The sequence below is a fragment of the Haliotis rubra genome, unplaced genomic scaffold (genome assembly GCF_003918875.1).
Source record: "Haliotis rubra isolate DU_JTF1 unplaced genomic scaffold, ASM391887v1 Scf613, whole genome shotgun sequence".
Classification (NCBI taxonomy): domain Eukaryota; kingdom Metazoa; phylum Mollusca; class Gastropoda; order Lepetellida; family Haliotidae; genus Haliotis; species Haliotis rubra.
The window spans coordinates 556,631-579,969 of NW_025767317.1; the positions used below are offsets into that span (position 1 = coordinate 556,631).

At 40.5% G+C, this 23,339-nt stretch overlaps 1 protein-coding gene across 5 annotated transcripts in view; it reads left to right on the forward strand.

Moving 5' to 3' along the window:
- LOC124255940 (doublecortin domain-containing protein 2C-like) overlaps positions 1–18,038 on the forward strand; it is a 138,388-nt gene extending 120,350 nt beyond the window's left edge. For 4 of the 5 annotated variants that reach the window (XM_046689891.1, XM_046689888.1, XM_046689892.1 and 1 more), the window contains 2 exons: positions 14,726–15,315; positions 15,852–18,038. In XM_046689891.1, coding sequence (XP_046545847.1) covers positions 14,726–15,283 — 558 coding nt within the window. In that variant the 3' untranslated portion in view covers positions 15,284–15,315; positions 15,852–18,038. The remainder of the gene's footprint in view (positions 1–14,725; positions 15,316–15,851) is intronic. The other variant, XM_046689893.1, reaches the window with a different exon arrangement.
- The last annotated feature ends 5,301 nt before the right edge of the window (positions 18,039–23,339 follow it).

The following is a 23,339-nucleotide window of genomic DNA, read 5'->3' on the forward strand; positions in this document are numbered from 1 at the left end:
TTGGTCATTATAAACTACTGTCAGTAAGAACTACGTCATATGAAGCCTTTTGATATTGATTGAGTGATTAACGCCACACTCAGCAGTATTCCAGCTATATGGCGGCGGTCTGTAAATAATCGAGTCTTGACCAGACAGTCCAGTGATCAACAGCATGTCTAACCAAAGGTCACATTGGGTATTTACATGCTCTGCACTTCAAATCCTATGCATCCAACTCAGAACCTAAAAGGTGGTAAGGTGCTTACAAATGGGCAGAAATGGGATGTTTGATTCAAGTGAAATGAACTCTGCGACTTTCTGCCAAGTTTTGTCATATATGTATGTTCCCATTTGGTAGAAGCCTTAATTACATTGTTGCAGTTTCTGTCACAAATTAAATTACTAGCAGGGCATACTTTCCTCAGGCAAATTAGTGGCATGAGAATACTTTGGTCAAGGCTGAAGTTAACTCTTCTTTACTAGCAGAGCATACTTTCCTCAGGCAAATCAGTGGCATGAGGATACTTTGGTCAAGGCTGTAGTTAACTCTTCTTTATGAGCAGGGCATACTTTCCTCAGGCAAATCAGTGGCATGAGTATACTTTGGTCAAGGCTGTAGTTAACTCTTCTTTACTAGCAGGGCATACTTTCCTCAGGCAAATCTATCACCTAGAATACTTTGGTCAAGGCTGTAGTTAACTCTTCTTTACAAGCAGGGCATACTTTCGTCAGGCAAATCTATCCCCTAGAATACTTAGGTCAAGGCTGTAGTTAACTCATCTTTATGAGCAGGGCATACTTTCCTCAGGCAAATCAGTGGCATGAGAATACTTTGGTCAAGGCTGTAGTTAACTCTTGTTTACTAGCAGGGCATACTTTCCTCAGGCAAATCAGTGGCATGAGAATACTTTGGTCAAGGCTGTAGTTAACTCTTGTTTACTAGCAGAGCATACTTTCCTCAGGCAAATCAGTGGCATGAGTATACTTTGGTCAAGGCTGTAGTTAACTCTTCTTTATGAGCAGGGCATACTTTCCTCAGGCAAATCAGTGGCATGAGTATACTTTGGTCAAGGCTGTAGTTAACTCTTCTTTACTAGCAGGGCATACTTTCCTCAGGCAAATCTATCACCTAGAATACTTTGGTCAAGGCTGTAGTTAACTCTTCTTTACAAGCAGGGCATACTTTTCAGGCAAATCTATCACCAGGTCAAATCTATCCCCTAGAATACTTAGGTCAAGGCTGTAGTTAACTCATCTTTATGAGCAGGGCATACTTTCCTCAGGCAAATCAGTGGCATGAGAATACTTTGGTCAAGGCTGTAGTTAACTCTTGTTTACAGGCAAAGCAGATCATACTTGTTAACTCAGGCAAATCAGTGGCATGAGAATACTTTGGTCAAGGCTGTAGTTAACTCTTCTTTACTAGCAGGGCATACTTTCCTCAGGCAAATTAGTGGCATGAGAATACTTTGGTCAAGGCTGTAGTTAACTCTTGTTTACGAGCAGATCATACTTTCGTCAGGCAAATCAGTGGCATGAAAATACTTTGGTCAAGGCTGTAGTTAACTCTTCTTTACTAGCAAGGCATACTTTCCTCAGGCAAATCAGTGGCATGAGAATACTTTGGTCAAGGCTGTAGTTAACTCTTCTTTACGAGCAAGGCATACTTTCGTCAGGCAAATCTATCCCCTAGAACACTTCGGTCAAGGCTGTAGTTAACTCTTCTTTACGAGCAAGTGATACTTTCGTCAGGCAAATCAGTGGCATGAGAATACTTTGGTCAAGGCTTTAGTTAACTCTTCTTTACAAGCAGAGCATACTTTCCTCAGGCAAATCTATCCCCTAGAATACTTCGGTCAAGGCTCTAGTGAACTCTTCTTTATGAGCAAGGCATACTTTCGTCAGGCAAATCTATCACCTAGTATACTTCGGTCAAGGCTGTAGTTAACTCTTCTTTACTAGCAGGGCATACTTTCCTCAGGCAAATCTATCCCAAAGAATACTTCTGTTAAGGCTGTAGTGAACTCTTCTTTACGAGCAAGGCATACTTTCGTCAGGCAAATCTATCCCCTAGAACACTAGGTCAAGGCCGGTCAAGGCTGTAGTTAACTCTTCTTTACAAGCAGGGCATACTTTCCTCAGGCAAATCTATCACCTAGAACACTTCGGTCAAGGCTGTAGTTAACTCATCTTTATGAGCAGGGCATACTTTCCTCAGGCAAATCAATGGCATGAGGATACTTTGGTCAAGGCTGTAGTTAACTCTTGCTTACGAGCAGGGCATACTTTCCTCAGGCAAATTAGTGGCATGAGAATACTTCGGTCAAGGCTGTAGTTAACTCTTCTTACAAGCAGGGCATACTTTCCTCAGGCGAATCTATCCCCTAGAATACTTCAGTCCAGGCTGTACTTAACTCTTCTTTACTAGCATGGCATACTTTCCTCAGGCAAATCTATCCCCTAGAATACTTAGGTCAAGGCTGTAGTTAACTCTTCTTTACTAGCAGGGCATACTTTCCTCAGGCAATTCTATCCTTAAGAATTATTCAGTCAAGGCTGTAGTTAACTCTTGTTTACTAGCAGGGCATAATTTCCTCAGGCAATCTATCCACTAGAATATTTCGGTCAAGGCTGTAGTGAACTCTTCTTTACAAGCAGGGCATACTTTCCTCAGGCAATCTATCGCCTAGAATACTTCGGTCAAGGCTGTAGTTAACTCTTCTTTACTAGCAGGGCATACTTTCCTCAGGCAATTCTATCCTTAAGAATTATTCAGTCAAGGCTGTAGTTAACTCTTGTTTACTAGCAGGGCATAATTTCCTCAGGCAATCTATCCCCTAGAATACTTCAGTCAAGGCTGTAGTTAACTCTTCTTTACAAGCAGGGCATACTTTCCTCAGGCAAATCTATCCCCTAGTATACTTCGGTCAAGGCTGTAGTTAACTCTTCTTTATGAGCAGAGCATACTTTCCTCAGGCAAATCAGTGGCATGAGGATACTTTGGTCAAGGCTGTAGTTAACTCTTGTTTACTAGCAGAGCATACTTTCCTCAGGCAAATCTATCCCCTAGAATACTTCGGTCAAGGCTGTAGTTAACTCTTCTTTATGAGCAAGGCATACTATTAGAATACTCGGGTCAGGCTCTAGTGAAATTATGAGCAAGGCATCACCTAGGCAAATCTATCACCTAGGTCAAGGCTGTAGTTAACTCTTCTTTACGAGCAGGGCATACTTTCCTCAGGCAAATCTATCCCAAAGAATACTTCTGTTATGGCTGTAGTGAACTCTTCTTTACGAGCAAGGCATACTTTCCTCAGGCAAATCTATCCCCTAGAACACTTCGGTCAAGGCTGTAGTTAACTCTTCTTTACAAGCAGGGCATACTTTCCTCAGGCAAATCTATCCCCTAGAACACTTCGGTCAAGGCTGTAGTTAACTCATCTTTATGAGCAGGGCATACTTTCCTCAGGCAAATCAGTGGCATGAGGATACTTTGGTCAAGGCTGTAGTTAACTCTTGTTTACTAGCAGAGCATACTTTCCTCAGGCAAATCAGTGGCATGAGAATACTTTGGTCAAGGCTGTAGTTAACTCTTGTTTACTAGCAGGGCATACTTTCCTCAGGCAAATCAGTGGCATGAGAATACTTTGGTCAAGGCTGTAGTTAACTCTTCTTTACTAGCAGGGCATACTTTCCTCAGGCAAATCTATCCCCTAGAATACTTCGGTCAAGGCTGTAGTGAACTCTTCTTTACAAGCAGGGCATACTTTCCTCAGGCAATCTATCGCCTAGAATACTTCGGTCAAGGCTGTAGTTAACTCTTGTTTACTAGCAGAGCATACTTTCCTCAGGCAAATCAGTGGCATGAGGATACTTTGGTCAAGGCTGTAGTTAACTCTTCTTTACTAGCAGGGCATACTTTCCTCAGGCAAATCAGTGGCCTAGGATACCGGTCAAGGCTGTAGTTAACTCTTCTTTACAAGCAGGGCATACTTTCCTCAGGCAAATCTATCCCCTAGTATACTTCGGTCAAGGCTGTAGTTAACTCTTCTTTATGAGCAGAGCATACTTTCCTCAGGCAAATCAGTGGCATGAGGATACTTTGGTCAAGGCTGTAGTTAACTCTTGTTTACTAGCAGAGCATACTTTCCTCAGGCAAATCAGTGGCATGAGGATACTTTGGTCAAGGCTGTAGTTAACTCTTGTTTACTAGCAGAGCATACTTTCCTCAGGCAAATCTATCCCCTAGAATACTTCGGTCAAGGCTCTAGTGAACTCTTCTTTATGAGCAAGGCATACTTTCGTCAGGCAAATCTATCACCTAGTATACTTTGGTCAAGGCTGTAGTTAACTCTTCTTTACGAAAGCAGGGCATACTTTCCTCAGGCAAATCTATCCCAAAGAATACTTCTGTTATGGCTGTAGTGAACTCTTCTTTACGAGCAAGGCATACTTTCCTCAGGCAAATCTATCCCCTAGAACACTTTCGTCAAGGCTGTAGTTAACTCTTCTTTACAAGCAGGGCATACTTTCCTCAGGCAAATCTATCCCCTAGAACACTTCGGTCAAGGCTGTAGTTAACTCATCTTTATGAGCAGGGCATACTTTCCTCAGGCAAATCAGTGGCATGAGGATACTTTGGTCAAGGCTGTAGTTAACTCTTGTTTACTAGCAGAGCATACTTTCCTCAGGAAAATCAGTGGCATGAGAATACTTTGGTCAAGGCTGTAGTTAACTCTTGTTTACTAGCAGGGCATACTTTCCTCAGGCAAATCAGTGGCATGAGAATACTTTGGTCAAGGCTGTAGTTAACTCTTGTTTACTAGCAGGGCATACTTTCCTCAGGCAAATCTATTCCCTAGAACACTTCGGTCAAGGCTGTAGTTAACTCATCTTTATGAGCAGGGCATACTTTCCTCAGGCAAATCAGTGGCATGAGGATACTTTGGTCAAGGCTGTAGTTAACTCTTGTTTACTAGCAGAGCATACTTTCCTCAGGCAAATCAGTGGCATGAGAATACTTTGGTCAAGGCTGTAGTTAACTCTTGTTTACTAGCAGAGCATACTTTCCTCAGGCAAATCAGTGGCATGAGAATACTTCGGTCAAGGCTGTAGTTAACTCTTCTTTACTAGCAGGGCATACTTTCCTCAGGCAAATCAGTGGCATGAGGATACTTCGGTCTAGGCTGTAGTTAACTCTTCTTTACTAGCAGAGCATACTTTCCTCTGGCAAATCAGTGGCATGAGGATACTTTGGTCTAGGCTGTAGTTAACTCTTCTTTACTAGCAGAGCATACTTTCCTCAGGCAAATCTATCCCCTAGAATACTTTGGTCAAGGCTTTAGTTAACTCTTCTTTACAAGCAGGGCATACTTTCCTCAGGCAAATCAGTGGCATGAGGATATTTCGGTCAAGGCTGTACTTAACTCTTCTTTACTAGCAGTGCATACTTTCCTCAGGCAAATCTATCCCCTAGAATACTTAGGTGAAGGCTGTAGTTAACTCTTCTTTACTAGCAGGGCATACTTTCATCAGGCAATTCTATCTTCAAGAATTATTCAGTCAAGGCTGTAGTTAACTCTTGTTTACTAGCAGAGCATACTTTCCTCAGGCAAATCAGTGGCATGAGGATACTTCGGTCTAGGCTGTAGTTAACTCATCTTTACAAGCAGAGCATACTTTCCTCAGGCAAATCTATCCCCTAGAATACTTTGGTCAAGGCTGTAGTTAACTCTTCTTTACTAGCAGGGCATACTTTCCTCAGGCAAATCAGTGGCATGAGGATACTTCGGTCTAGGCTGTAGTTAACTCTTCTTTACTAGCAGAGCATACTTTCCTCTGGCAAATCAGTGGCATGAGGATACTTTGGTCAAGGCTGTAGTTAACTCTTCTTTACTAACAGAGCATACTTTCCTCAGGCAAATCTATCCCCTAGAATACTTTGGTCAAGGCTGTAGTTAACTCTTCTTTACAAGCAGGGCATACTTTCCTCAGGCAAATCAGTGGCATGAGGATATTTCGGTCAAGGCTGTACTTAACTCTTCTTTACTAGCAGTGCATACTTTCCTCAGGCAAATCTATCCCCTAGAATACTTAGGTCAAGGCTGTAGTTAACTCTTCTTTACTAGCATGGCATACTTTCGTCAGGCAATTCTATCTTCAAGAATTATTCAGTCAAGGCTGTAGTTAACTCTTGTTTACTAGCAGAGCATACTTTCCTCAGGCAAATCAGTGGCATGAGGATACTTCGGTCAAGGCTGTAGTTAACTCTTCTTTACTAGCAGGGCATACTTTCCTCAGGCAAATCAGTGGCATGAGGATACTTCGGTCTAGGCTGTAGTTAACTCTTCTTTACAAGCAGGGCATACTTTCCTCAGGCAAATCTATCCCCTAGTATACTTCGGTCAAGGCTGTAGTTAACTCTTCTTTATGAGCAGAGCATACTTTCCTCAGGCAAATCAGTGGCATGAGGATACTTTGGTCAAGGCTGTAGTTAACTCTTCTTTACTAGCAGAGCATACTTTCCTCAGGCAAATCAGTGGCATGAGGATACTTTGGTCAAGGCTGTAGTTAACTCTTGTTTACTAGCAGAGCATACTTTCCTCAGGCAAATCTATCCCCTAGAATACTTCGGTCAAGGCTCTAGTGAACTCTTCTTTATGAGCAAGGCATACTTTCGTCAGGCAAATCTATCACCTAGTATACTTCGGTCAAGGCTGTAGTTAACTCTTCTTTACGAGCAGGGCATACTTTCCTCAGGCAAATCTATCCCAAAGAATACTTCTGTTATGGCTGTAGTGAACTCTTCTTTACGAGCAAGGCATACTTTCCTCAGGCAAATCTATCCCCTAGAACACTTCGGTCAAGGCTGTAGTTAACTCTTCTTTACAAGCAGGGCATACTTTCCTCAGGCAAATCTATCCCCTAGAACACTTCGGTCAAGGCTGTAGTTAACTCATCTTTATGAGCAGGGCATACTTTCCTCAGGCAAATCAGTGGCATGAGGATACTTTGGTCAAGGCTGTAGTTAACCCTTGTTTACTAGCAGAGCATACTTTCCTCAGGAAAATCAGTGGCATGAGAATACTTTGGTCAAGGCTGTAGTTAACTCTTGTTTACTAGCAGAGCATACTTTCCTCAGGCAAATCAGTGGCATGAGAATACTTTGGTCAAGGCTGTAGTTAACTCTTGTTTACTAGCAGGGCATACTTTCCTCAGGCAAATCTATCCCCTAGAATACCCGGTCAAGGCTGTAGTTAACTCTTCTTTATGAGCAGGGCATACTTTCCTCAGGCAAATCTATGGCATGAGAATACTTTTGGTCAAGGCTGTAGTTAACTCTTCTTTACTAGCAGGGCATACTTTCCTCAGGCAAATCAGTGGCATGAGAATACTTTGGTCAAGGCTGTAGTTAACTCTTCTTTACTAGCAGAGCATACTTTCCTCAGGCAAATCAGTGGCATGAGAATACTTTGGTCAAGGCTGTAGTTAACTCTTCTTTACTAGCAGGGCATACTTTCCTCAGGCAAATCAGTGGCATGAGGATACTTCGGTCTAGGCTGTAGTTAACTCTTCTTTACTAGCAGAGCATACTTTCCTCTGGCAAATCAGTGGCATGAGGATACTTTGGTCTAGGCTGTAGTTAACTCTTCTTTACTAGCAGAGCATACTTTCCTCAGGCAAATCTATCCCCTAGAATACTTTGGTCAAGGCTTTAGTTAACTCTTCTTTACAAGCAGGGCATACTTTCCTCAGGCAAATCAGTGGCATGAGGATATTTCGGGTCAAGGCTGTACTTAACTCTTCTTTACTAGCAGTGCATACTTTCCTCAGGCAAATCTATCCCCTAGAATACTTAGGTGAAGGCTGTAGTTAACTCTTCTTTACTAGCAGGGCATACTTTCATCAGGCAATTCTATCTTCAAGAATTATTCAGTCAAGGCTGTAGTTAACTCTTGTTTACTAGCAGAGCATACTTTCCTCAGGCAAATCAGTGGCATGAGGATACTTGGTCTAGGCTGTAGTTAACTCTTCTTTACAAGCAGAGCATACTTTCCTCAGGCAAATCTATCCCCTAGAATACTTTGGTCAAGGCTGTAGTTAACTCTTCTTTACTAGCAGGGCATACTTTCCTCAGGCAAATCAGTGGCATGAGGATACTTGGGGGTCTAGGCTGTAGTTAACTCTTCTTTACTAGCAGAGCATACTTTCCTCTGGCAAATCAGTGGCATGAGGATACTTTGGTCAAGGCTGTAGTTAACTCTTCTTTACTAGCAGAGCATACTTTCCTCAGGCAAATCTATCCCCAAGGCTGTAGAATACTTTGGTCAAGGCTGTAGTGAACTCTTCTTTACTAGGAGAGCATACTTTCCTCAGCCAAATCTATCCCCTAGAATACTTTGGTCATGGCTGTAGTTAACTCTTCTTTACTAGCAGAGCATACTTTCCTCAGGCAAATCTATCCCCTAGAATACTTTGGTCAAGGCTGTAGTTAATATCTTCTTTACTAGCAGAGCATACTTTCCTCAGGCAAATCAGTGGCATGAGGATACTTTTGGTCAAGGCTGTAGTTAACTCTTCTTTACTAGCAGAGCATACTTTCCTCAGGCAAATCTATGGCTGAGGATATTTTTGGTCAAGGCTGTAGTTAACTCTTCTTTACTAGCAGTGCATACTTTCCTCAGGCAAATCTATCCCCTAGAATACTTAGGTCAAGGCTGTAGTTAACTCTTGTTTACTAGCAGAGCATACTTTCCTCAGGCAAATCAGTGGCATGAGGATACTTCGGTCTAGGCTGTAGTTAACTCATCTTTACAAGCAGAGCATACTTTCCTCAGGCAAATCTATCCCCTAGAATACTTTGGTCAAGGCTGTAGTGAACTCTTCTTTACTAGGAGAGCATACTTTCCTCAGCCAAATCTATCCCCTAGAATACTTTGGTCATGGCTGTAGTTAATTCTTCTTTACTAGCAGAGCATACTTTCCTCAGGCAAATCTATCCCCTAGAATACTTTGGTCAAGTAGTTATATCTTGTTTACTAGGAGAGCATACTTTCCTCAGCCAAATCTATCCCCTAGAATACTTTGGTCAAGGCTGTAGTTAACTCTTCTTTACTAGCAAAGCATACTTTCCTCAGGCAAATCTATCCCCTAGAATACTTTGGTCAAGGCTGTAGTTAACTCTTCTTTACAAGCAGGGCATACTTTCCTCAGGCAAATCAGTGGCATGAGGATATTTCGGTCAAGGCTGTACTTAACTCTTCTTTACTAGCAGTGCATACTTTCCTCAGGCAAATCTATCCCCTAGAATACTTAGGTCAAGGCTGTAGTTAACTCTTCTTTACTAGCAGGGCATACTTTCGTCAGGCAATTCTATCTTCAAGAATTATTCAGTCAAGGCTGTAGTTAACTCTTGTTTACTAGCAGAGCATACTTTCCTCAGGCAAATCAGTGGCATGAGGATACTTCGGTCTAGGCTGTAGTTAACTCTTCTTTACTAGCAGGGCATACTTTCCTCAGGCAAATCAGTGGCATGAGGATACTTCGGTCTAGGCTGTAGTTAACTCTTCTTTACTAGCAGAGCATACTTTCCTCTGGCAAATCAGTGGCATGAGGATAGTTTGGTCTAGGCTGTAGTTAACTCTTCTTTACTAGCAGAGCATACTTTCCTCAGGCAAATCTATCCCCTAGAATACTTTGGTCAAGGCTGTAGTTAACTCTTCTTTACTAGCAGGGCATACTTTCCTCAGGCAAATCTATCCCCTAGAATACTTTGGTCAAGGCTGTAGAATACTTTGGTCAAGGCTGTAGTGAACTCTTCTTTACTAGGAGAGCATACTTTCCTCAGCCAAATCTATCCCCTAGAATACTTTGGTCATGGCTGTAGTTAACTCTTCTTTACTAGCAGAGCATACTTTCCTCAGGCAAATCTATCCCCTAGAATACTTTGGTCAAGTTTGTAGTTATATCTTGTTTACTAGCAGAGCATACTTTCCTCAGGCAAATCAGTGGCATGAGGATACTTGGTCAAGGCTGTAGTTAACTCTTCTTTACTAGCAGGGCATACTTTCCTCAGGCAAATCAGTGGCATGAGAATACTTTGGTCAAGGCTGTAGTTAACTCTTCTTTACTAGCAGAGCATACTTTCCTCAGGCAAATCAGTGGCATGAGGATACTTTGGTCAAGGCTGTAGTTAACTCTTCTTTACTAGCAGAGCATACTTTCCTCAGGCAAATCTATCCCCTAGAATACTTTGGTCAAGGCTGTAGTTAACTCTTCTTTACTAGCAGGGCATACTTTCCTCAGGCAAATCAGTGGCATGAGGATATTTCGGTCAAGGCTGTACTTAACTCTTCTTTACTAGCAGTGCATACTTTCCTCAGGCAAATCTATCCCCTAGAATACTTAGGTCAAGGCTGTAGTTAACTCTTCTTTACTAGCAGGGCATACTTTCGTCAGGCAATTCTATCTTCAAGAATTATTCAGTCAAGGCTGTAGTTAACTCTTGTTTACTAGCAGAGCATACTTTCCTCAGGCAAATCAGTGGCATGAGGATACTTTGGTCTAGGCTGTAGTTAACTCTTCTTTACTAGCAGAGCATACTTTCCTCAGGCAAATCTATCCCCTAGAATACTTTGGTCAAGGCTGTAGTTAACTCTTCTTTACTAGCAGAGCATACTTTCCTCAGGCAAATCTATCCCCTAGAATACTTTGGTCAAGGCTGTAGAATACTTTGATCAAGGCTGTAGTGAACTCTTCTTTACTAGGAGAGCATACTTTCCTCAGCCAAATCTATCCCCTAGAATACTTTGGTCAAGGCTGTAGTTAACTCTTCTTTACTAGCAGAGCATACTTTCCTCAGGCAAATCTATCCCCTAGAATACTTTGGTCAAGGCTGTAGTTATATCTTGTTTACTAGCAGAGCATACTTTCCTCAGGCAAATCAGTGGCATGAGGATACTTTGGTCAAGGCTGTAGTTAACTCTTCTTTACTAGCAGAGCATACTTTCCTCAGGCAAATCAGTGGCATGAGGATACTTTGGTCAAGGCTGTAGTTAACTCTTCTTTACTAGCAGATCATACTTTCCTCAGGCAAATCATTGGCATGAGAATACTTTGTTCAAGATTGTATTTGAGGCCAGGACTCCAGATAATTTGTCAACATCAGGAGTACGTGCTCCTCATTTATTCAATACAGGAGTACTGGAAAATTTTAGAGTACATTTAGAGTACTTAATGGAATTTATTGGATTGATTAGAATAGATACATTACTGTATATTGCAACCGTATATATCAATTCATGACAATATTAATGTCACGTTACCTGTAGACTTGAGTGAAACAAAAAAAACTGAAATTACATATCACCATCTTTACAGTAGAAGGTGAAACTCTCAATGTTTATCATAATAAAACCAAGACTGTCCGTATGTTTTTCTCATTCCCATTTCCTGTGACCTGACTTTTCATTCAAACATGAAATAATTAAAAGTTTTCTAATCTCAATTTTCCTGCTACTGTGGAAACTTATGTCCTAATGTGACTAATAAAGTCTCTTACCATTGAACTTACAAGTAGACAGGTCATCTTGATCTTCCTTCATCTACACATATTAGAAGATTGTTCTGAAGGAAAATGATTCAGTCTGCATTATAAATTAATCTAAAGGCTATAACCTAATGATCTAAGTTTACAATCTTATAAAGTAAGTTGCACAGTTTGTGAAAAACATCTTCTTTTTTTTCTTTGTACTTTTTGCCTCCCTGCTCTCATGCTTGTTGAGGTTTGAGATGAGAAACATAAAAAAGTGTGAACAGCCCAATTCTAAATCAGAACGTCAAGACATGTTAAAAGAAGAAAACTTATTTGTTTTAGGGCTTAACTGTGGGGACATAAAGAGGTATGCCCATAAAATGCATTGGACAAATTACACCATGAACATTTTAAGGGACTGAATAAATTATGATACTTTTAAATCCCACAGCATAATCCCGTCCACGGGATCACATGGTTGCTGAGTTGCATCTTTCAATGTTAAGGATAATCAAAATAAATAAATTAGTTCAATCATTTCACTGAACATCAAAGAAACTAACTAAATGAAACAAAATTGTAAAACATATGATCAGACTGTGACATGAACAAAACAACGCATTGTTGAATTTATCCCATTCACCAACACAGAGAATTATTGCTATTGCCAGTCATATTTCAACAGATTTTGGCGTGGGGTACTATTATGCATATATGCCTCTGGTCTGCACATTATAGTGGGTTATATTCATCTATATTTTTGCTAAAACTATGAAAAGTTTTCCTGCTGTGTGCATGTGTTAACTTCCTTTCTGGTATAATCCTTTAAAAATGAAGGGTATAATTCAAATCAGCTGTTCAGCGATTCTGACTTTGGCTGGCCAGTTGAACATATACCAAAGTGAAAGGTTGTGTTTTGGGAAAAGGCCAGAGCAAACGGTATGTCATGTCTTCAGTTTTGCATTAGGTTGATATTGTTCAGTTCATGCTGTCATCAATGGAGGTGATCATCAAATCATATTAAATTACTTTTACTTTAAAATTTAAATCTACTTTAAATGAAAAATAAACATGCTTCAAATTGGCAGATTATTTAGTTCAGTGATGGTTTTGATGATTTTCTACACGGTTTCATCTGATATTGTCGTTGTAATATTCACCTACAAATACTTGTAAATGCAACAGTCGAATATCAACCAGTCTTTCTGTCTTTACCAGTGGCAAGTTTCAGATGCATATTCAGTTTGTAAATGGTAGGAGTTTCATCCTCTGAACAGCTGTAAATTATATCACTGACTCATCGCAGTGAGTGCAGCTGACTGTTTGCTTGGCTCCCCTACAGAAATGTCGCAAATATTTATTTTTTCTCATTTGATTTTCTTTTATGTTGGTTTTGTAAACCTAATGACAAGAACTAAAAGTCCAGAACTCAAACGCCAAACAGACGTTAAATTATAGTCACAGTAGTAAAAACTGATATTGAAATTCAGACTATTGTGAATTTCATGAAAATAAGTCTTTTTTTTTTATCGATGCCCTAAAATGAACACGATACTTGCCCAAAATTCCCATGCTGTCCTTCACTTTCCATAATCCAGTGTATAACAGGTCCTAAACAGCATGCTGGTTATATGAAGTGACAACAGTTGGCAGGGGCGGATACAGCTTTTTGAGAAAGGAGGGGTGCACTCTATTGAGAAAAGGAGGGGTGCACATTTCATTTTCACCCGAGTTCCAATGGTCATTTAACAAACTTTCAGCACCAAAGGGGGGGTGCGCACCTCTGCACCCCTCCTCTGGATCCGCCTATGGTTGGGATCATGTGGTCGGGCCTGGTGTCCCATTTGACTGAATGTCATATCCCATTAACATGGACCATTGCTCAGAATATCTGTCACTTGATTGTCTGGTCCAGTCTACATTAGCTGTAAACCACTATCATATAACTGAAGAAAAGTAAATTATAAGAGAAGTAATTACCGTGGGATGAATTAAAATTTTGATTCTAAATTGCCTCAGTTTTTGGTTAGCATCTGTGCTAAAGGTTTTCATTGTTAGTTCATTCAAGGGAGATAATCGATTGAATTGACTTCAAGTGATATCTGTCAGTATTCGCTGATACATGTGCAGGACATCAGTTTCTGAGCTAAGTGAAGCATCAATATAGTTATGTTCTAAGTAGTAACAATGTATCAATTTGCCTACCACTTTCGATCTAGAAATACTGTTGACGTTGCACATATATCAAGTTTTGTTACAAGTCACACCAGATCATCTTTCTTATTTCTTTGTCTGATATGCAGCATATCATTAATAAATGTGAATTCTGTCACTAACACACTTTTACATAAACATCAATTTTAAACTTTTAATAGGAAATTTATTAAATAGGGCATAAATTTTGTTTGTTAGAATTGGTCTTCAGTAACCCATGTTTGTTGTAAGAGGCGACTAACAGGATCGGTGGTCAGGCTGGCTTACTTGATTGACACATGCCATCGTATCCCAATTGCGTAGATCGATGCTCATGCTGTTGATAACTGGTCCAGACTGGATTATTTACAGACCGTCGCCATATAGCTGGAATATTGTGTAGTGCGGCGTAAAACTCAACACACTCAAGTAAGAGTTGAGCAAAGTGATCAGGCGATGAGGCTCGATGATGTAGTTAATTGCACGTCATCATATGCAGACAGCATGGATTGCTTGCAATAACAATCACTGGATCTTCTGGTCCAGATTCAGTGATTCACAGGTCTCCTATATATAGCTCGAGTATTGCTGAGTGCTGTATCAAACATCAAACAAGGGGGCTGATAACATGCCATGGTCCTCTCAGATATTTAAAAAGACAACATTCAAACAAAATCAAGAAATATATTACAAAATTGTCACTTCACAGATCGTCATTTTATGTGAGCTCTTTGCCTGGTGGTAATTAAGGTGATGTCTTGTCTGCTATGTAATACAGCTGCTGATGTAGTCAAGTACACAATAACATATGATATATATATATATATGACCAGCTGGTGCATGGCTTGTAGTGTAGTGTGCTCACCGATGTCTCGCTTGTCTCGCATGTAGCTCGCATGTCAGTACAGTGTTATTATCACACCATGGGGTACATGTTCAGATAATGCTTCCACGAAGCAAGTCAGTTGGATCATGATTATCATTGTGAATAATTTGGCCAATTTGTTTCGTTACCAGGACTACAGTAATATGAATGGCTATGATGATGATGAGAGGATTTCCTCTCCCCCAAGACAGAGCACCCCTCCAAGATACGGCACCCCACGCCATACTCCCACCTCACGGAAACACTCCCAGGATCGCTTCTCCCCGGTTCGGTCCCCAGCCCAATCCCCCATTGGTGATAGTCAGGAAGAGGAAGAGGCAGCTCTGAAGATTCAATCCCATTTCCGTGGACACCAGGTCCGAAAACAAATGAACAAGGATGAAGATTACAAGGATCCAGATACTCGTGAGGATTCAGACACTCACAAGAAATTGGAATCTCGTGGCATTGACGATGATGTTTTGCAGCGTGAGAGAGAAGAAGCAGCCACAAGGATCCAGGCCCATTACCGTGGTTACCAAACCCGTAAGAATAAAATGGAGAGGAGAGTTGATAGTGTTATGTCGGCAGGAAGGAAGTCAGTAGCAAGCCAGTTGTCCCAGAGACAGGATTCCGACCTTGGGCAAAAGGAGGCCCGGCCACAACCATACAGGCAAGATACCGGGGATACAGAGACCGGAAGATGTTGAAGGGAACCCGATAATATTGTTGATTTACAGAGGTAGCTTCAGACTTTGATTACCATTTGTGCATTGTACAATTGATAATGGATTGTGGTTGTTGAATGTTTGAGATTCAGGCATGTATGTCAGATCGTCTTGTGTATGTTATACAGTATGCTTGTCATATGGACCCGTTTAGTTGGTGACCATTTGTCCTATGGACCATTTAGTTGTGACCTTTGTCCTGTGGACCCGTTTAGTAGGTGACTTGTGTATCTTGAGTGATGGTACAAATGTATCTTGGACATCAGTAGGTGTCTTTTAATGGAAAGATTTGATTAATTACTAGCTGAATTTGTTTTATGTTCTATTTCTCATCTGTGCTCGTTTAAGCAGAGTACTTTTCTTCCCCAGTGTACTAGCTTGTGGAGATGTTGTAGTAGCGTGCTAGTGTAGAGTCATCTCCGTGTCACACAGTAGTAGCGAGGGACATGCATGACCACCCCATTGCCTTGTCAGGTCACTCTATGTTACACTTACGCAGTATGGAAATGGTATTGTTTTGTTCAATGGTATTGTTTTGTACATGTTTCAGGGACAGAAATAGACACATTTGGATGACAGGGCAAGCTCACCAGTCGAAACCAGAGCAGGCTCTGTATTCCCAGCCATCAAGTCCCATAGATTATACTTTGAACAATGTGTCAAGTTTGTGCAAATCTGTAATTATTCATTGTACATCCAAGTTTTGCGTCATTTTTAAAGAAATGAAACTTTTGTTATTAAGCAACATTTAAGATGATTTACCTGTATTTAACCAGATGTTATAGCTTTTGTTCCATATTAAGTTAACTGTTGATTATTTTCTTCAATCAAATGGAAAAGGCATTTCTCTAAGTGGCATCATGTTTTTTGATTGACACATTCTATTTTAGGCTTAGTTGTTCTGGGGTTTTATTTTTCTGTTTTGTTGACCAAAACATTTAATGGGAAGTAAAGAAATTCATTTTGTTTCTCAATTTGTTGGTTTATTTGATTAGGACATAAGTACCTTGGGTTAGAGTAAGTTCAACTCATTTATCATTCAGTCAGAGGTGTATAAAAGTTGTCCATTGTACTCGACCAACTGTGATACCAATAGTTACAAACTGTTACTCGTACATAGCTGTGAAAATCTGCACTGTGATTGTCTTAAACTATTTTATTTTTTCTGTAAATTTCAATTTTTGTGCAGTGAGTCACATAACCCTGTCGTGCTCTCCATACATGAAATGCTCACTACCCATAGGCCTTATGTATTGTGTACATCATATAACAGATGTGCTACTAATGTGTGATTTTATATGCAGATATGGTCAAGTATTTTCAATTGGGAAAAAGAACATATCCAATTTATGTGGAATTTGTAAGAAGGAAAATATGCATGAAGGTTATTTGTGTTTGACTATTCATAGGGTCTTGTGGGCAAAATAGCTGTTTTTAAGGAAAATGAGCTTTTGTCATGTTTAAATTTTGCTTTTCTCAGGAAATCACTTCAGATATATGTTGTGTAAAAATATCTTAACTGGAAAGTTTCCTGCCACAAAGAGAAGGATTTAACCGATAATATATGGCCCATCCAAGTTGTTGTTTGTAGTGATTATTGAATGTGATAATCTGATGCTTGTTTTGTTGTTCAGTTGTCAAGTAGTACATAGTTTGTACATATGGCTTAGTGTTAATTTCACTTGTGGCTGTTTTCCCATTTCCAGAAGAAGTTGAAGTCATTATGTGTCATAAACGATAAACCATGAATCTTTTTTTCAAAAACTGGAATGGTTTAAAAAAACAAACAAAAAAACCCAATGTACATTGATGAGTATTTGTGTTGTGGAAATCAACCCTCCAAGGCCTTCTCTCGGTACATTCCAACAGGGCAGCCACAAGTACATGGACACCTAATTTGCAAAATATGCTCCTTCAGCATTTTGTACATATGGCCTATACATACTTGTGGTCAGCTGGATAATGCTGTGTTTATTGTCTGTGATACTTTTACCTTTATTTCAGTATTTATTTGTGGTTGTACAAGCATCTATATATTTGTTTTGTTTCTGTTCATACCAATTATCAAATCAAAAGTATTACGCTATCATATCCGTCCATTTCCCAGCTTTCCGTCCAAATCAAGATTTTTCCTGCCAAATATATATTTATATTTATCTGTAAACCAGTCATTAACAGTCCTGATCAAACTTGCGATGATGCACTAACAAATATCTCATGTTTTGAACCTACTGATTCGAAGCCAAAAGCAGTTGTCTTTTCAGTCATAATCACTTGCATTTATGGCAGCAAAACACTGTTCTTATCTCAACTTGGTTTTCAATACTTTCGACCATTTTTTTGAGAAAGACATTGGTGTAATGAGCTGCTATGAGTTTCGGCAAGGTCATCTGTCAAGGTCATCTGTCATATAAACATTTCCTGTGACCTAAAATACAATCTAAATTCTATCTGTTTCTGTTCCCAAGTTGATATATGTTTGACTCTGTGTTAGTTAACTAACCTGGTGTAAGGGACATACTAATGTGACCAAGTAGCTACATTGACTATATAGTAAGTACACAGTGTACAGGTGTTATTGCTCTCTCTAACACGTGATGTATTTCCACTAACATCTACAGTGTGTAGGTCACTGGTAAACACTTGTGTTGCACACCTCAGTAATATAGGGGCCTTCTGTGTAAAACTTGGGTCCTTGTGCTACACAGTTTGATAGCCAATAAACTGTCTTCACAAAGCTGTGTTTCTGTTCAGTTATTCAAGATGTAAGATCATCAAATGGAGGGAAGAGTTTACAGTACAGATGGAATGGTATATCATGCAGACAGACTACCACAGTGTATCTCATTAGACGTGGAATATTTATAGACATAATATATCTGATACAAGTGCAAGATGTTACAGATGTTTAATAAGACTGAGTGAGTATAGTTTTACCACACTTTTAACAATATTTTAGCAATATCACAGCAGGGGACACCAGAAATGAGCTGTACACATTGTACCCATGTGGGGAATCGAACCCGGGTCTTCGGCATGGCGAGCGAACTCTTTGACTACCTGGCTACCCCACCGCCCTTGTTAAATAAGAGGAGCAACCTAAAGATAAAGGATGTCAAGTGCATCCATAGAACAAATACACAACCTGGCAGCACAATTATACAGGCATCATATTGGTTAGTTATTCTGTTGGCCACCATACTGTCAGAAAGTATCTCCAACTGAAAGGGGCTAACAGTAATCCATTGTGTAAACTGGTTGGATGATGCTGTTTCCTTTGTAACTAACAAGAGGTGGACAGGGTTCATGGGAGAGAAACTCTTAATGATTCAATATCTGCGACTCACCACAGAACACAGTAGCCAGTACAGTAGGCATCATTCAGGAATGAACTGAGCAAGGTTCCAGGATACTTCTGAAAACCTGAGCAGAAACACTCAAGTTCTCAATCTCCAAAGAGAATTTGTCATTTTGAAGAAGACCCAGCAGGTTTTGTTTGAGACATTAACCATGAATGTGTTTTGAGTTCACCATTATCAGCCTGAGACTTAATGGCAAGGTTTCAGGTTTCTATCATTTCAAAGGAATCCTGGGCCCTGTTTCACACAGCTCTCGTAAGCCTAAGATCTCGTAACTTTTCTTGTAGCATTCGTACCTCCTATACTGTAACATTGACTTACGACAGTCGTAGCACTACGAGAGATTTTGTGAAACGGGGCCCTGGTGAACAGACTCATGAAAGGTCCGACCATTAATGGACATGAGAATATCAAGGCTTATCTTTGTTGAAAACATACTGCATGTGTGCTGTCCCACCAGGACAAGACACATGCCAAACATCTGGTTCCACCATTGCTGCATTACATGACTTTGATCTTGTTGCTCTTCCTCTGAATCAGCCAGATCTGGCACCATCAGATACCCATTATACCCAAACTTGAAGTGAGACCTGAGTGGCAAGCATTACGGAAATGATGATGTTGTTTCCACTGTGGAGGACATTCTACACCACAAGGAGGAAAGCGTCTACAACTAGTGGAGTTCAGTCATGCCAGGATCATTGGTAGATGTGAGTGGATTCCCCCAGGGGTTTCAACATGGGATACCTCCAACAACATGGGACACCACCATTCAAAGGATACCTCCTACAATATGGGACACCTCCATTCAAAGGATACCTTCTACAATATGGGACACCTCCATTCAAAGGATACCTCCTACAACATGGGACACCTCCATTCAAAGGATACCTCCTACAACATGGGACACCTCCATTCAAAGGATACCTCCTACAACATGGGACACCGCCATTTAAAGGATACCTCCTTCAACATGGGATACCTCCAACAACATGGGACACCTCCATTCAAAGTATACCTCTTACAATATGGGACACCTCCATTCAAAGGATACCTCCTACAACATGGGACACCGCCATTCAAAGGATACCTCCTACAACATGGGTCACCACCATTCAAAGGATACCTCCTTCAACATGGGACACCTCCATTCAAAGTATACCTCTTACAATATGGGACACCTCCATTCAAAGGATACCTCCTACAACATGGGACACCACCATTCAAAGGATACCTCCTACAACATGGGACATCGCCTGTCAAAGGATACATCCTACAACATGGGACACCTCCATTCAAAGGATACCTCCTACAATATGGGACACCGCCATTCAAAGGATATCTCCTACAACATGGGACACCTCCATTCAAAGGATACCTCCAACAATATGGGACACTGCCCTTCAAAGGATACCTCCTACAACATGGGACACCGCCATTCAAAGGATACCTCCTACAATATGGGACACATCCTTCAAAACAGGATGTTTCCTACAACATGGGACTCCGCCATTCAATGGATACCTCCTAAAACATGGGACACCTGCATTCAAAGGATACCTCCTACAATATTGGACACCTCCATTCAAAGGATACCTCCGACAACATGGGACACCGCCATTCAAAGGATACGTCCTACAATATGTTATTTCCATTTTACACATGGAACACATTCAATTCCTCATTTTACACATGGACCTCCTGGACACATTCAATTCCTCATTTTACACATGGAACACATTCAATTCCTCATTTTACACATGGAACACCTTGACACATTCAATTCCTCATTTTACACATGGAACAGCTTATCACATTCAATTCCTCATTTTACACATGGAAAACCTTGACACATTCAATTCCTCATTTTACACATAGAACACCTCATCACATTCAATTCCTCATTTTACACATGGAACACCTTGACACATTCAATTCCTCATTTTACACATGGAAAACCTTGACACATTCAATTCCTCATTTTACACATGGAACACCTGGACACATTCAAGTCCTCATTTTACACATGGAACACCTCATCACATTCAATTCCTCATTTTACACATGGAACACCTTGACACATTCAATTCCTCATTTTACACATGGAACACCTTGACACATTCAATTCCTCATTTTACACATGGAACACCTTGACACATTCAATTCCTCATTTTACACATGGAACACCTGGACACATTAAATTCCTCATTTTACACATGGAACACATTCAATTCCTCATTTTACACATGGAACACCTGGACACATTCAATTCCTCATTTTACACATGGAACACATTCAATTCCTCATTTTACACATGGAAAACCTTGACACATTCAATTCCTCATTTTACACATGGAACACATTCAATTCCTCATTTTACACATGGAACACCTTGACACATTCAATTCCTCATTTTACACATGGGACACATTCAATTCCTCATTTTACACATGGAACACCTTGACACATTCAATTCCTCATTTTACACATGGAACACCTTGACACATTCAATTCCTCATTTTACACATGGAACACATTCAATTCCTCATTTTACATATGGAACACCTTGACACATTCATTCAATTCCTCATTTTACACATGGAACACATTCAATTCCTCATTTTACACATGGAACACCTTGACACATTCAATTCCTCATTTTACACATGGAACACATTCAATTCCTCATTTTACACATGGAACACCTTGACACATTCAAGTCCTCATTTTACACATGGAACACATTCAATTCCTCATTTTACACATGTGACACATTCAATTCCTCATTTTACACATGGAACACCTGGAACACATTCAATTCCTCATTTTACACATGGAACACATTCAATTCCTCATTTTACACATGGAACACCTTGACACATTAAATTCCTCATTTTACACATGGAACACATTCAATTCCTCATTTTACATATGGAACACCTGGACACGTTCAATTCATTTTACACATGGAACACATTCAATTCCTCATTTTACACATGGAACACCTTGACACATTCAATTCCTCATTTCACACATGGAACACATTCAATTCCTCATTTTACACATGGAACACCTGGACACATTCAATTCCTCATTTTACTCATGGAACACATTCAATTCCTCATTTTACACATGGAACACATTCAATTTCTCATTTTACACCTGGAACACCTGGACACATTCAATTCCTCATTTTACACATGGAACACCTCATCACATTGCCGTCCATGAAGAAAGGTCTTGTGTCTAGAGGGATAGTAATCGAAGAGTTGTTCAACACGGTCTTCGATGTTAGTGATGTACCCGTCTCCATTCAGATTTTGTCTGATTGTCACAAGGTCAAGTTTTCAGTCATGTGAAATCCACCCCGACAACTTTAATGAGCCCTCGTCAAACGGCACTTGCTCCAAATTATTCCGTTGTGCATAGGCAGTGTTTCTAGGACACCGAACAACAAGCTCGACCAGCATCAACAAAAGAAATCGACTTTCGTGCGACCAGTTGACTCTTCCCCAAGTTGTCAACTTCCAGTGACATCGAGCTTGAGACCAAGCAAATCGTGCCGCTTTGTGTTCTGTATGTAACAACGGACGTCTGATTGGTTGTCTGGGTGTATACCCGTCCCATTCTAATCAACTTCGGACCCTTCCGTTGGAACACTACTATGTGGAAGCCGTTCTGTTTTTAACACGCCACTGAACGGATGAGTGATTGAGTTTCGTTTTACGCCGCACTCAGCAATATTCCAGCTAGATGGCGGCAGTCTGTAAATAGACGAGTCTGGACCAGACAATCCAATGATCAACAGCATAAGCATCGATCAGCGAAATTGGGAACCGATGACATGTGTCAACCAAGTCAGCTAGCCTGACCACCGCTGGAAGGATGATATATGAAGTCTTGTGAACCGGAGCACCGCTGCATACACTCTAGTTTTCCTTAACGTCATTGGCTTGCTGATGTTTTCTGGCTAATCGTCTGATTGTACATGGATGAACAGTCCTCAATGACATGTCAGCATTCTGCATACCGATAATTTGCCATTTTGTTTTTACTGCAACGTGATATTTGCTTAATGACGGGTATATGTCGCCCTTGATCGTAGCATATCTAAAAATCAATGTAGATTGAAGCGTCTAACTGACTGACTGACTGAATTTGGGTTTACGCCGCTTTAAGCAATATTCCAGCAACATCACGGCGAGGGACACCAGAAATGGGTTTCACTAATTGTAACCATGTGGAGATTCAAACCCGGGTCTTCGGCGTGACGAGCCAACGCTTTAACCACTAGGCTACCCCACCGCCCCGAAGCGTCTAACTAATCATACAGGCAATTATATAAAAATTATATATATTATATATATAATTATGACAGGCCAGTGGGAGACTAAGAACAGCAAATGAAGCTGGGAACGAAGCCAATAAACAAGGGGCATTAAGTTGTAATAACAAGCTGATTGGATGCTTATAGAGTCTATAGTTTGATAAGTTCTTCATAGGCCGATGGTATGTAGTATCCTTGGTCTCTGTTGATCAATGGTTTGTGGCGGCGGATTTCGATGGCTTCCAAGAGTTTTCTTTTTGCGAAGTCCTGATTCTTGGTTTATTAACTTCGTTCCCAGTCTCATTTGTTGTTCTTAGTCTCCCACTGGCCTCTCATAATTATGTACCAGTTG